We start from the raw sequence: 15,000 nt of genomic DNA, 5'->3' as shown, positions 1-15,000 counted from the left end.
CAACTGATTATCCAATTACAAACGGACCACGAACGAACTAAGATGCTGTCATCCTTAATTTCTGTACCACCCCTCCCTTCACTTTAATCTTCACTCTGCAAGTAAAATGTCCCCTTGTTGTTTGAAACCTTCTCCCCCTCGTATTTTTACATTTAGTCAAGTTTTGACTAAATGTTTTAACATAGAGGGGGGAATCGAGACGAGGGTCGTGGTGTATGTGTGTGTGTGTGTGTGTGTGTGTGTGTGTGTGTGTGTGTGTGTGTGTGTGTGTGTGTGTGTGTGTGTGTGTGTGTGTGTGTGTGTGTGTAGAGCGATTCAGACTAAACTACTGGGCCGATCTTTATGAAAATTGACATGAGAGTTCCTGGGTATGATATCCCCGGACGTTTTTTTCATGTTTTTGATAAATACCTTTGATGACGTCATATCCGGATTTTTGTAAAAGTTTAGGCGGCACTGTCACACCCTCATTTTTCAATTAAATGGATTGAAATTTTGGCAAAGCAATCTTCGACGAAGGCCTGGGTTTGGTATTGCATTTCAGCTTGGTGGCTTAAAAACTAATGAGTGAGTTTGGTCATTAAAAATCGGAAACTTGTAATTAAAATTATTTTTTTTATTAAACGATCCAAAAACAATTTCATCTTATTCTTCGTCATTTTCTGATTCCAAAAACATATACATATGTTATATTTGGATTAAAAACAATCTCTGAAAATTAAAAATATAAAAATTATGATCAAAATTAAATTTCCGAAATCGATTTAAAAACTATTTCATATTATTCCTTGTCGGTTCCTGATTCCAAAAACATATAGATATGATATGTTTGGATTAAAAACACGCTCAGAAAGTTAAAACGAAGAGAGGTACAGTAAAGCGTGCTATGAAGCACAGCGCAACCGCTGCCGCGCCAAACAGGCTCGTCACTTTCACTGCCTTTTGCATTAGCGGCGGACTACGTTCAGTTTCATTCTGTGAGTTCCACAGCTTGACTAAATGTAGTAATTTCGCCTTACGCGACTTGTTTCATTCTTCTTCGAAGAAGTCTAGATTTACACCATCACAAGAAGATCACAGACAGTGATAATGTCGCGCGTCCAATTACAAACGGACCACGAACGAACTAAGACGTTGTCATCCTTAATTTCTGTACCACCCCTCCCTTCACTGTACCCCTCGTATTTTTTCATTCTTCTTCGAAGCCGTCTAGATTTACACCACCACAAGAAGATCACAGACAGCGATAATGCCGCGTGTAACGGTGTGAGAGTTTTCAAACATTGTGCGGCATTTTGTCGATATCATGTTTATGGCTATGTGTCGTGTTGAGGACCGTTATTACCGTAACAGCGGGGAGGTGGCTTCCTGTCAGCCGCAGACACGTTTTCCGGCGACTGTGATTGGTCCACATTATGCTGCTTGCGCTGTGGCGATGGCTGCAGGACTGGCGTTTTGCAGACACACCTGCTTAATTCTTTGAAGCGTTTAATTTTTTATTTTTGAACTTTTTAAAAATTATTATCTTCACGCTTTACTTACTGAAGTTATGGACGTAACGTTACATCACAAAAATCTTTCGCTAGCGTTGTGTGAAGAACTTTTTTTTAGGAACAAAGCTGTTTGACACACATTTTAGACTTGGTTTTCTTGCCTCATTATCTCGACTGAAATATTTTCACAACGCTCTTTTAAGCGATGCTGGTGCGGCAGCCTAAACGAAGGTCAGCACGTATTACAGTATATATTCCATATTAAATCACAAACATCTTATTAAGCGGTCGCACTGTATGGTCCGTGTATAGATTGTTTGGATGTCATTGTGTTGCGCATAGGTGCATGTTGGTGTGCCCGGGGTCTTAATTCTGGTAAGTTAATTAGTGTTCAGACACTTTCCCTCCAGGCACTAATGTCTGAATTCAGGTCATATGGTCATGCACGAACAATCAATAAAGAAAAAGGTCACGGTTTCCAGACCGCCAAATGCACGAAACAAGGTTTATAGGCACTAATTTCTGAATGTAGGTTTTACAAATGGCATTAAAGTTAAATACCATCTTGGCTTTTATTTACAAATGTCATTAAAGTTAAATACCATCTTGGCTTTTATTTCTCTCGCTTCACCACCTTGAAAGAGAAGATTGAGGGAGAAAAGAAAGCACTGTACTCTTCCGGAAGAGGTCATTAAAGAAAAGCAGTGGATTGGCAGCAGTCAGTACCTCAGTCTCTCTTCAACGCGCGTGTTCGCACTTAACAGAAGTGCACTTGGGTATTTTACGCGCATGTAGAGCTAGCTCAAAGTGATCACAAAGTTGCGCAATGTCCATAACGGTTTGTCACAGGCACGGGAGATAAGACCCCGATGACAACAAAAGCAGCGTGTTTCAAAGTGATTTCGGGCACTTGGGCACGTACCCGGAGTATGTGGAGGAGAGAGCGGTCAACTGATTGTGTCGTGTACCTTTCACAAAGTGAGTTATAACGTAAGCACCGCCATTCAAACGGGTACTTTGACACGTGTTGAACTGTCACCGGATTGTTGTAGACCTGTTCTGTGAGTGTTCTGCCTAAGAAGTTGAGACAGACAGGCGGCATGGCCTGGAATTTAAGTCCCGCAGCGGCCCGGTCCTCCAAATGATGGCAACAGGGTCGAATTTGCTCGCGTTTTTCTGTATTATAATACAGAGTATATACAAAACGTGTACAGTGGATCCCCCTTTTTCGCTCTCCTAGATTGATTGCTTTACCGGGCTGCCGAGTTCAATCTACCCGTTTTCTGGATGGCCGTCGCATCTTCCGCATCCATGCTGACGCCCTGAGCTGTCCAGTCTGCTGTTGTATTCGCCTTCGGTGCCAGGTTGTGGGCATATCTGTCCTGTTGCCACCTCTGCCGGATGTGTTCCCCTAGCAAGTTGCATGTGACATGGGGGTGACATGGGGGTTTCAGCTAATGGGTCCAACCCCCCAGGTTTGTCTTCAGAGTTTTCCTTCTCCTAGGAATGCTGCCTACCTTGGCTAACGAGTCGTTCCTACCCAGCGCTTGTGGAAGCAGCAGTAACATGGGGCATCCTCGTCCGCCCAGCCAGCCGTTGGGAGCAAGCTCCTCGTCCGCCTGTCTGACCGTTGGGATGGGTGACTAGACGTCCTCTTCCGCCTTCGCTGCCGTTGGGAGTTCACTCTCCTCTTCCGCCAGTTCCGCCGTTGGGATGTCTAGTCTTGGTATTTCACCCATACCTGATCCCCCTTTTAAGACCCCCCCCCCCCCCCCCCAATTTACGACTTGTTCCCTTTTAAGACCCTGTTTTCTCAGACTTGTTGTTCATAACCTCGGTAAAGCTTCCCCTGTTTTGAGACTCTCTCCTTTTTATGACCTGATTTTCTCAGATTTTTGGAGGTCTTAAAAGGGGGGTTCCACTGTAGCTCTGCGTGTAGCTATGGCATCAGCCGTACACGTACTGCAAACTCGGTCCACATTCTTCAAACCCAGAACTGCAACGCGTAGCAGAAGATCTAATCGCAAACCGTCACTTTAATGACAGAAAGCACGTCAAAGCTGAAACCGAATACTTCTCACTGCTGTGTTTTGTGTCTAGCTCAGGTTCAAATTCGGGCCGGGACAGACACGGGTCAACTTTATGTTCAGACCCAGAGACGGAAGCCATGTCCCACCCCCGTGTCACCACAATGGCACGTAAAAGACCTCGGCCATTCTGCCATAAGTGCAGATGGCTGATACCACCTAAACACGCATACACTTGTGTATCTCGTCAAAAGCCATGAGGGCGTACAACTCGAGTCATATAACCCATCTTGTCCTTAAAGAGGTGAAATATCTAGCCTGTAAGACATCAAGCATTCTCTCTTTCCTAGCTCAGACCGATGACGGATGTTGGGTCTTGAAGGCACACTCATTTCCTCATACACAATTTGACTCACCATCTCATATCACGGCAGGCTTTTACATTATATATGAGAGCATTCATCCGGTTGGACACATACCCACAGTCAACACCCATTGTTCTATATCTGCATAGTGGGAATTTTGGGCGGAATTGATTTCGGCGATTGACAGAGTGACATGGGTGCTATTTACAAAATGAATTCAGAATTTTGTTTTTTCTCTTCACACACACACACACACACACACACACACACACACACACACACACACACACACACAAACACACATACGCACGCACACACGTACGCACACACACACACACGCATACACACACGCACGTACGCACGCACGCACGCACAATGAAAAACAAGTCAGACTTGATTTCCGAGATGAGTCCAAGCGGAGGAAGGTTTTACCCCTTGTAAAAACTCGAGCAGATCTGAGGTACCAAGCTGAACTGTTTTCGCGAGAAGTACTGTTCCTTTAAAACGTTTTCTCCCAGAAACTGGACGTGAAAGTGTACCAAACCCGACCCTTTCAGCTTCGAATTTATCAGGAGTATTTGCAATCCAGGAAGCGATTTTTGTTTGCGTTTGTGCCTCTCCCTTTTTGTGTGCGTGGTAGGAGCACTTAAATCGATCTTGGTTAATGTCCACCTCGAAACTTGACCTTTGTGCGTTTACCTGAGAGCCCGTTGTGTGTTTGGCTGGTACGAATCAGGGGGGATGTTGTAACTTGAACCGTATGTGTCAGGGATATAGACGGAAGGGAGTAGAGACGACAGAAAATCAATTATTTTTAATGGTACATCCAGCGCCTCTCGTGAAAACTGCTCGGCTCACCTGCATCACACACACACACTCACGCGCACGCGCGCAAACACGCGCTCACGCACGCACGCACGCGCACACACACACAAACACACACACAAACACACACACACACACACTCACACACACACATATTTCCTTGCACACTCATCGTCTCCCTCTCCCTCTTTCTCTGTGTCTGTCTATCTCTCTCCCTTTCCTCTTCCCCGTCTCTTCCTTCCCTCCCTTGTTACCCCCACCCCCTCCATCCCTCTTTAGCCCCCCCTCCCCCAGCTCTCTCTCTCTCTCTTTCCCCCTCTTTCTTTCTCTCTATTTCTCCCTCTCTCTCTCTCTCTCTCTCTCTCTCTCTCTCTCTCTCTCTCCCTCGCTCTCTCTGTCTGCATATTTCTTCTTTCACAACTCCCATTTTTGTGTGTTCTAGGTACTCCCACCTCTCCTCCCGCCCAAAATGCAACATTCCAATGAAGCACAAAAATTGAGTTAAAACTCCATTTACATTTCTTCTCCATTAGTCGATAAGAGCCTATAAAACAGTATGTACATTGTATCATTAGATAAGTTAAAACTCTATTTAAACCGCTTCTGAAAGGGTCGATGAGAATAGGAACACGTGACTGCAGGTGAGAAGAACCAGATAACAATGAAAATGTACTCACCAAAACACGAACAATAAAAACACGAATAAGGACCGTTTTCGACGTATGTCTTCGTATTGTAGCCGACGAAGACATACGTCGAAACCGGTCCTTATTCGTGTTTTTATTGTTCGTGTTTTGGTGAGTACCTTTTCATTGCCGTTATCTTGTTAGGTCGATGAGAGTTGACAAATCTGTATTTATAGGTCCTCACACAAATAAGTTAAAACTCTGTTTAAAGGTCTTCTCGAACGGTCGTTAAGAGCTTATGAATCTATATTGAAAGGGCCCCCACAGTCGTTCTCTTGCTGCTTTAGACTCCGGTGACCATGCTTGGAGATTCTGCCAAAGTTGATGGCCACATTGCATGCACGAAAGACATTTGTATGGTTATTTTAGATGGGAAGCCATAGAGGCCATGTTGGGGAGAACTTCGTGCACTCACTGCTGCGTTTGATGCTTGAAGGATTGGGTGTTTATAATGCATATCCGGACATGATTATTAGCTCTAGTTGCCTAACTGTGTTTGTGGTTATAGTTAAACCATATTTGGAGACTGTTTTACACACAATACAGCGATTGGCTGTGCAAGGATTCGGAGTTTTGTTTTGCATATCCGGCCACACGTTTTCGCTCTTGTTTTCTTCCAACAGCATTTACGTCTGTTAATTGTTCACGGAAATTTCAGCAGAATTATTTTGATTTTTTTTATGAAATCGTGACGAATGTATCAATATTTCTTGACACTATTTCAGTGTGTTGAAGAAATGAGTTCATACACAAATCTCAACTCACCCTAACAAGCGTCAGTCAGGGTGTTGATTGTTGGTATGTTACCAACTATATGGTCTTCCCCGATGTGCTCGCTCACCACTTTGAGGTCCTGCCCTCTGGACGTCGCCTCCGCACTCCCAGATTCCGCACGCTCAGAACTAAGAACAGTTTTATTCCAAAGTCAATTGGCTTTTTAAATACCTAAGTTAATTAAAACTAGTATGTGTGCCGGTGAACATATGCACTGATTTCTGTGATGAATATTTTTTACACTCTTTGATGTGCACCCTTATGCTGAGTGTGATAACCCTCGAATGACTAGTCCTGTGATAAATATTGTTCAATGACATATCTAGTCCTGTGATAATGATAGTTTTTAGCGTTAAACTTTTAGCTAAAGCTTACGGCAATTAACCTATTTGGAATCATGTTACTATTCCTGTTAGTGTACATATGCGTGCGCGAGTGTAGTATGCTTCGTATGGTATTTTTATCTGTTGTCTTATTATTTGTTTTGTCTTTTAATGTGCACCACACTGAAATTTCTCTGTATGAGATAATAAAGTATTCGTATTCGTATTCGTATTCGTAACCGGCACGGTTGGCCTAGTGGTAAGGCGTCCGCCCCGTGATCGGGAGGTCGTGGGTTCGAACCCCGGCCGGGTCATACCTAAGACTTTAAAATTGGCAATCTAGTGGCTGCTCCGCCTGGCGTCTGGCATTATAAGACTGGTTGGTCCGGTGTCAGAATAATGTGACTGGGTGAGACATGAAGCCTGTGCTGCGACTTCTGGCTTGTGTGTGGCGCACGTTATATGTCAAAGCAGCACCGCCCTGATATGGCCCTTCGTGGTCGGCTGGGCGTTAAGCAAACAAACAAACAAAGAAACAAATTCCCCGATGTAAATGCCTGGCCAGATTTGAGATGGTGAAGCTGTTTTCACGAGAAGGAGTGTGCCTTTCACAGTGCAGCCTGGCTGCTCTTAGTGCACAGGCGTGGAATTTCTTCATTGATTAATTTTGCATATTGACAAAGATGTCCGAAGACAAAAAGAAACTTTGGCCTTGCAAGCGAGATTTTGTTTGATCGTTTTGGTCTGAACTTTCATGGCTTTTGTAAAGAGCTTTCACACACGGAATCCGTCATGGTTAAACTCGTTCTTTTATGTTGTCTGAACAGGACTCTTCAGTTGTACTGGCTTTTTATGGGGGCGAGGACGCCCCCATTCTATACGGATAGTTTAGAGGTTGACCATGGGCAGCGCCATTTTGTTGTGAAATACGTCATCAGTTTGTGTACACAGGAAGTTGTGACATCCGTCACCCTATGGGAGGGGTGAAGGCAACATTGTTCATCTGTAGAAAGTTGTGAAATCCGTCACCCTATGGGAGGGGTGACGTCAAAATTGGTCATCACAGAGTTTGTGTAACACAGGAAGTTGTGAAATACGTCACCCTATGGGAGGGGTGACGTCAAAATTGTTCAACAAAAACATGATATGTCGCATTGTGCAGGGTCAACTGCAACAAACTCAAACCGAGCCATTCATACCTAGCTGTATTTGAGAGACTTATATACCCGACATTTTTATTTCTTATTTTTAGCACAGGTGTAGGAAAAATCATGAACCAAAATGTTATTTATTTTCTAATTTAACATTTTTTTTACAAATATGACCATGGTCTTTTAAACATACAGTGACATTAAACATTGTTATGTTAAAAAAAAAGAAAAAAGAAATAAAGCTTTTGTGCACAAATCAGAAAATACATTGTACATTTTACCTACAGGCCAAACAGTGTCTGTTGGCGGCAGAGGGCCCAGCAAGTTGCTATTTTTAGATCGATTAAAAGTTGTCAAGAACAGGCGCTTACATTTGGATGTGTCCACTGATAGTAGGTTTGGTTGTGATCAATCAGAATGATGTAGGAATAAAAATGTATGACAGTTTGGTATGATGACATGTAATTCAAATATGCTGAAATGTAATATTATACATGATATAATATTATTATGGCTGTTGCCATGACCATGAACCCCAAGAAAGGTTTAATGTTATGTAAAATCAAAATACCAAAATCAAGCACCTACTAATTTGGTCTACGGTGCGGCTTGGACCAAAAAAGGATGGACACGCAACTCGCTCAGCCAGCCAGCGCTGCGAGACTTACAGCGGCCAACTTCGCCGCGGCACGCTCATTGGCTAAGTATTGAACTTGCGTCAAGGCCGATGCGCGTAGATTCCCAGAATGTTTACTTTCGGTTAGATTCTTCGACAGCATTCGCAGAGGTGACTGCCGTATTGTGTACCGCAGTCAGAAGTAATTTATTACTTTTGGGAGTTTAGTAACGTGATATCAGTTTTCAATTGTTCGTTCACTTATATTGCTTTCAGATTTAACACACAAGAAACAGTAGCACGGTTTTCGTTGCGAAAATGTGCATTGGCAGTGCTACGCGATCGAATTGTGTATTATGTACACGCGGTGTTCTTCTCAGGAAAAGACCGAAGCGACATGTGACGTCAGTCGTTCAGCCCGCGAGCGGTGGGATGGGGGGGTTCACATGGTTTGTTTGTTTCAGAACCACACCCATATACACACATTTCACATGTAAACCATTTGTCCGCCCCCTGTCGATATTTATCGACTAAGTTCCTTGTGGAATCATGTGTTTGTGTAAAGAGCTTGCCCGCCTGTCTGTCTCGTGTTCTCTGTCTTTCCGTTCTCCTCGTCTGGACGTGCTTGTCTTGTCATTTAATCCGCAGTCTTTGTGTGAACACACGTGAAAAGCAAACTACCCAGTAAGCAATCAAAGCAGAATGTAGTTATGAACCACGGACGGTCATTTGATCCTTAGGTCTTAGTTCAGAATTAATATGAACAAATCAAACTGTGTTTGACTGGAAAACGAACCAACAAGGAAGCAGTGAAGCACAGTGTAGTTATAAACGACGGACAAACACTCACAGGGTTACTTTCATTTGAACTTTTCTCTTTGATTTGAAAGCTGCACTTCAGTGTTGACTTGACTGACACCACAAAAGAAAGGAACATGTTGCGTCAAGATTATTTCGCCATTACGGAAGACGGATGTGATTGGATTAATGTTTAATGCGACCTACCCCTCCTATGGCGTGGAATATTAGATGTCAGGGCGGGAAGTCGTTTGGCTAATGCGATCTTCTCGTATCCAGACAACTTACTAGGATAGCTCGATCCCGTTTTACCCTTCTCGCGTGCCTTAATTTGTCTTTCTTCTTGTTGTACTTTTTGTTCTTCTTCGTCTTCTTCTTTAATTCTTGGTTGTTGTTTGACGCATAGAAAAGTTCATGTTGAAGGTCATCCTGACCTGTGAAGATGTTAAGAAGCTTTTTCATTGAGCTTGATTAATACTGAACTTGCGAAACGATGTATTTCTGAAACTAATGGGTTTTTTTTACCCAGTGCGATTGAGGTAGACTTGGCGGGTGGTGTGGTGTGTGTGTGTGTGTGTGTGTTTGGGGGGGTCAGCTGTCGATGAAACAGCCGTCGCAACAAAAATAAGAAAAAGAAAATGAGAAAATAAAGTAGAAGACAAAAGTAAGAACTAGAACAACCAAAGAAACAACCCCGCAGCAATTCAAAATGAGTCTGATAAAATGTACGTTTCAGATTGTCTTAAAGGTACAATGTATTGCAAGCTTTTGTTTGTGTGACAATGATTAACCTGTTACTATTCTGGTATCAGTGCGTGATTTCTGTGTATTACACGTTATCGCACCCCCCCCCCTCCTCCCGAAACACACACACACACACACACACACACACGCGCGCGCGCGCATACACACCAACACACACATACACCACCACCTCCAACAATAACATCAACAACAACAACATCAACAGCAAGAAACAACAAACAAACAAACAAACAACAAAGTACATGATTAATAAAAATCACAGGACGAAAATAAATACAATGTTTCTCTTTAATTTGCAGGATGACATCAGACAGACCAAACGCATGCTGCGGCAACAGAAGCAGGCCAGAAAGAGCCCACAGCGCATGCAGTGGCTGCGGGACAAGTTCATGGAGCAGTGCAAGAAGTACTTCGGTGTCCCTTATGCCAAGAAATACTGGTCTAAAGACAGTGAGTTAATTGATCTGTCTGTCTGTCTGTCTGTCTGTCTGCCTGCCTGCCTGCCTGCCTGCCTGCCTGCCTGCCTGTCTGTCTGTCTGTCTTGTCTTGTCTTCTTGTTTGTCTTGTCTTGTCTTGTCTTGTCTGTCTGTCTGTCTTTATGTGCCATGTCTAAAGCCAGTGAGTTTGTCAGTTTTTTGGTCTGTGTGGTTGTCTGTGTATTCATACACATACAACCTCTCTCTCTCTCTATCTCTCTCTCTCTCTCTCTCTCACTCTCTCCTCCTCTGTCACTCTCTCCCCCCCCCCCTCTGTCACTCTCTCTCTCTCTCTCCCCCCTCTCTCTCTCTCTCCTGCCTCCCCCCTCTCCGCCCCACCCCCCACCCCTCACTCAATGTTACAGACTGTGGTCACTGATGACCAGGGGCACCATTAACTGCTAATTAACCGTGAAGAGCCCATGTTTATTATGCAAAATGGCCAGTCAGCTGATGTTATCGGACACAGGGCTGCCATTGTGTGGGCATATTGTCATTGTCATCGCTACCACTGAGAGCAAAGTCAATGGGTGAATTGTCGGTACATCAGTGACAGTTCATACCCAACCTCATCCATTTCCCCCCTCTACCTATTTTATTCCACCCAAACCCGGCTCATCCACCCCCAAACCAGTCCTTTACTTTTGCTTCGTTGTTATCCCAGATTGCTTTAAATAGCAAAATCTGCTGTACAACGATTGGCTGACCCCCTGCCTCCTTCCCCTCCCCCCCTCCCCCCTTCCCCCCCTAAACACCCCTGGTTTACCCCTCCCCACAAAATCCAACCCCTAGCACTTGCTCATATATTATCACTGCCGTCACAACACACACAGAGAGACAGACATACAGATAGACAGACAGACACGCACGCACGCACGCACGCACGCACACACACACACACAGACACACACACACACACACACACACACACACCCACATACACACGCACTGACATAGAAGTCCTAAAACTGCTCTCTTGAAAATACCGACTAGTTCTTTTAGCCTTAAATTATGCGGCGCTATTTCACCCAAAGCTGTAACCATCTAGGCCTACTATCAACTCGATCAAGGGATATAGTCATGTGTATGTTCGCACACACTTGTAAAGGAAATCAGGGGATACGGACAGACGCTCGACTCTCTTTATAATCAAGTAATGGCCTTAGTTAAGCGAACAGAAACTCACGAAAAGACACAATCACAAAAAAGACAAAATTAAACTACAATTCTTGTATTTTTATTCTGAATTTTGGAATGTTAGCAGTCTATCTGATTTTGATTTTCAGGAAAAGACGAATAGCCACGTCGTACTCCTCCCCCCCCCCCCCCCCCCCCCCGGACCTCCCAGCCGAAGCCAAACCTCTTCCCCTCACCCCCCCTCCTCCCTCACCCTACCAATACTCCCACTCATCTGCCTTCTCCCCCTCCTCTGTCGTACTCGGTCGGTGGCGCTATGAATTACCCATGACACGGGACATTTGTCGTGTCCCCTCAAGTAATGACACTGGTCGTTCAGTGCTGAACTATCGTCGGATCGATAAATGGCTTGCGGTGGATTGGTGTATCATCCGATCTAGACAAATCACAAAGTACGCGTAAACCATTGGCGGACCGTAGCGACAGGGGATTTTGTGAATTTTTGTCCCAAATCGGCGTGTGCTGCCTGAATGGCGGGGTAAAAACGGTCATACACGCAAACAATCCACTCGTGAAAAAACATGAGTGAACGTGGGAGTTTCAGCCCATGTACGAAGAAGAAGAAGAAGATGTATACTATTTCGAAATAAACCATCATTTTTGAGAGTCTGATGATTTATTCTTGTGCTCCTGTTTGTTTCTCGTTTGGCCAAGTGATTTTGCATATTTGATAACATGTGTTGTTGTTGTAGTTGTTCTTGTTCTTGTTCTTGTTGTTGCTGTTGTTGCAATAGTAACATTGTGATTGATTAATTGGGTTTTGTTGTTTCTTGTCAGCCCTTGAACCCGGGGGACTGCGGCACTAATTCAGCGTTGTAATTATTCTCTGTGTTTGACAGTGTGAATAGTTTTAGGCGGAGAAGAAAACACAGAATAATATCGATGCTGAATCGGTCTCGACGACCCCCTGGGTTCCCGATACAGGAAATAGCAATACAAAAAAATGAAAAGAAACTCTGTGTTTGACTCGACCCACTCGAAGTCGATGTAAAATGAGGGCTTATCATAGTAATTTTGTTTGTTTGTTTGCTTAACGCCCAACCGACCACGAAGGGCCAGGGCGGTGCTGCTTTGACATTTAACGTGCGCCACACACAAGACAGAAGTCGCAGCACAGGCTTCATGTCTCACCCAGTCACATTATTCTGACACCGGACCAACCCGTCCTAGCACTAACCCCATAATGCCAGACGCCAGGCGGAGGAGCCACTAGATTGCCAATTTTAAAGTCTGACCCGGCCTGGGTTCGAACCCACGACCTCCCGCTCACGGGGCGGACGCCTTACCAATCAATCAATGAGGCTTATATCGCGCATATTCCGTGGGTACAGTTCTAGGCGCTCTGCAGTGATGCCGTGTGAGATGAAATTTTATACGGCCAGTAATTGCAGCCATTTCGGCGCATATTTACCTTTCACGGCCTATTATTCCAAGTCACACGGGTATAGGTAGACAATTATTAACTGTGCCTAAGCAATTTTGCCAGGAAAGACCCTTTTGTCAATCGTGGGATCTTTAACGTGCACACCCAATGTAGTGTACACGGGGGGGAGTTCGGACACCGAAGAGAGTCTGCACACAAAGTTGACTCTGAAATAAATTTCCGCCGAACCTGGGATCGAACTCACGCTGACAGCGGCCAACTGAATACAAATCCAGCGCGCTACCAACTGAGCTATATCCCCGCCCCACTAGGCCAGCCGTGCCAGTCGAAGTAATAGGTAGGACATTAATTTTGATACAAACGAATCAGGGCTCCCCACGGACACCTGTCCTAGAGGGTCCCGGGACCCCGACTTTTAATGTTTAGAGGGTCCATGGACCCCCTTAGCAGAGTTTAAGAGGGTCCCAAGAGTCCCGGGTCCCTAAACCCTCTATTTACATATAACGCATTGAGATCGCGAATACTGTGATATGAATTGGGTTTTTTTATTACCAGAATATTAGAGGAGGACACTTCAACTATACCAAGTCAAATGCAACACACACGAACACTTTGTTCCCGCGTGAAAATGGGATAATTTGTGTTTGCACTTTGACTTAGCTGACGACTAAAGTCTGAAAAGAGTATACGGGACGCACGACAGAGGAAATTGAGTGCGTCCCGGGACCCGCTCTTTGTAGGTTTAGTGCGTCCCGGGACCCCCTCCATGAATTTCTAGTACGTGATTTCGGCTTCTAGTGCGTATAGGACGCAGAGACGCGCTCTATGGGGAGCCCTGCGAACACAGTGCTTTTCAAATGATATCTTTAGAGCAAGCCAGAACTGCACTAAACAGAGCTTAACGTCTTTTTTTTTCTGGGGAATTTGTGTCCTACAGGCATTGTTTGTCAGCCTCTTAAGGACAGGACTGGGTTGATATGATATTTAAAAAAAAAAAAAAAAAAAAAAAAAAAATTAAATAAATAAATAAAAATAAAAAAAAATAAAAAATAAAAAAAATAAAAAAAAATTAAAAAAAATAAAAAGAAGGAGGAAAGGAGTAGGGTGAGGCCGAGCAGGCAATCCCCCCGATGCTGGGACCCACTCTCCATAAGGATGGGGGTGGGGGTATAATAACACGTATATGCTAGAGTCCTTGTAGAAGGATAGATTCTGGTCGTATGCGTTGTCTTACTTAGGGGGGGACCGTTAAGAGTATAATCTTTAATTCATATACTATTTAAAAAGGAAAGAAAAGATGTTAAAATCTCAGGACCACCTTGTTAAAAACTTTAAGAATGAAGAGTGATGTAAAAAATGAAAAGATAGAAAAAATGCTACCATGTTAAGGTCAGACACACGCATTCATACTCGCCCGCATGTATCCTGCGCAGCCGGTAATTTCCGCGCATATGTAAATTCCGCGCTTGTAAAATACATGTATGCTCCGCGCAATATCGGGTTGTAACTTCCGCGCACGAATTACTGGTTCGGCTCATACAACTTGCGCGCGTACTCACAGTCCCTACGGTTAGCACTTTTCACTGACTGCTCATTGACTGTTCACTAACCACTCACAATGCAATGACCACTGTGACACATTTTTTTACCCCTCTCACAGACACACAGACTCACACTGTCACTGTCGGCCGGTCACTGTCACTGCCATGGATTTTTTCTTTAATTTCTGTTATATAATAAGTGAACAAAATATTCTTATACGCATGGTTTAAGTCTTCATTCGTTTTTATCGACTTGTCTGTGTAATAAAGACGTGTTCAATATATAGATATACAAGTGTCAGTTTTCATGGATATACAAGTGTCAGTTGTTAATGTCTCAATGTCTCACATTTGACCGAGCAAAGACACGCGCGCTAGTTTCACATCACATTTTGCTAAAACACGCGCGCATCTTACATATACACCACGCGCGGGAATTTCACATGCGCGGAAGCTTCAAAATTGGGAAAGTGCGCGGAGTGTTCATGCACCCGTATCCTGTGCTAGAGACCTATCCATAAGAGTTGGTATAGTTTAGGTCTGCTATGTCCGCCAGCCCTCCTGCCACTGCAATAGTCG

At 44.2% G+C, this 15,000-nt stretch overlaps 1 protein-coding gene across 2 annotated transcripts in view; it reads left to right on the top strand.

Annotated features, from left to right (window-relative positions):
- LOC138978463 (uncharacterized) overlaps positions 1-15,000 on the top strand; it is a 110,758-nt gene that overhangs the window by 73,701 nt on the left and 22,057 nt on the right. For both annotated transcript variants that reach the window (XM_070351206.1, XM_070351205.1), the window contains exon 2: positions 10,123-10,273. In XM_070351206.1, the coding sequence (XP_070207307.1) occupies positions 10,123-10,273 (151 nt within the window). The remainder of the gene's footprint in view (positions 1-10,122; positions 10,274-15,000) is intronic.

This window comes from Littorina saxatilis, linkage group LG10 (assembly GCF_037325665.1).
Source record: "Littorina saxatilis isolate snail1 linkage group LG10, US_GU_Lsax_2.0, whole genome shotgun sequence".
Classification (NCBI taxonomy): domain Eukaryota; kingdom Metazoa; phylum Mollusca; class Gastropoda; order Littorinimorpha; family Littorinidae; genus Littorina; species Littorina saxatilis.
Note: the sequence above shows the minus strand (reverse complement) of the source record. Positions and strands in the feature narration are given on the sequence as shown.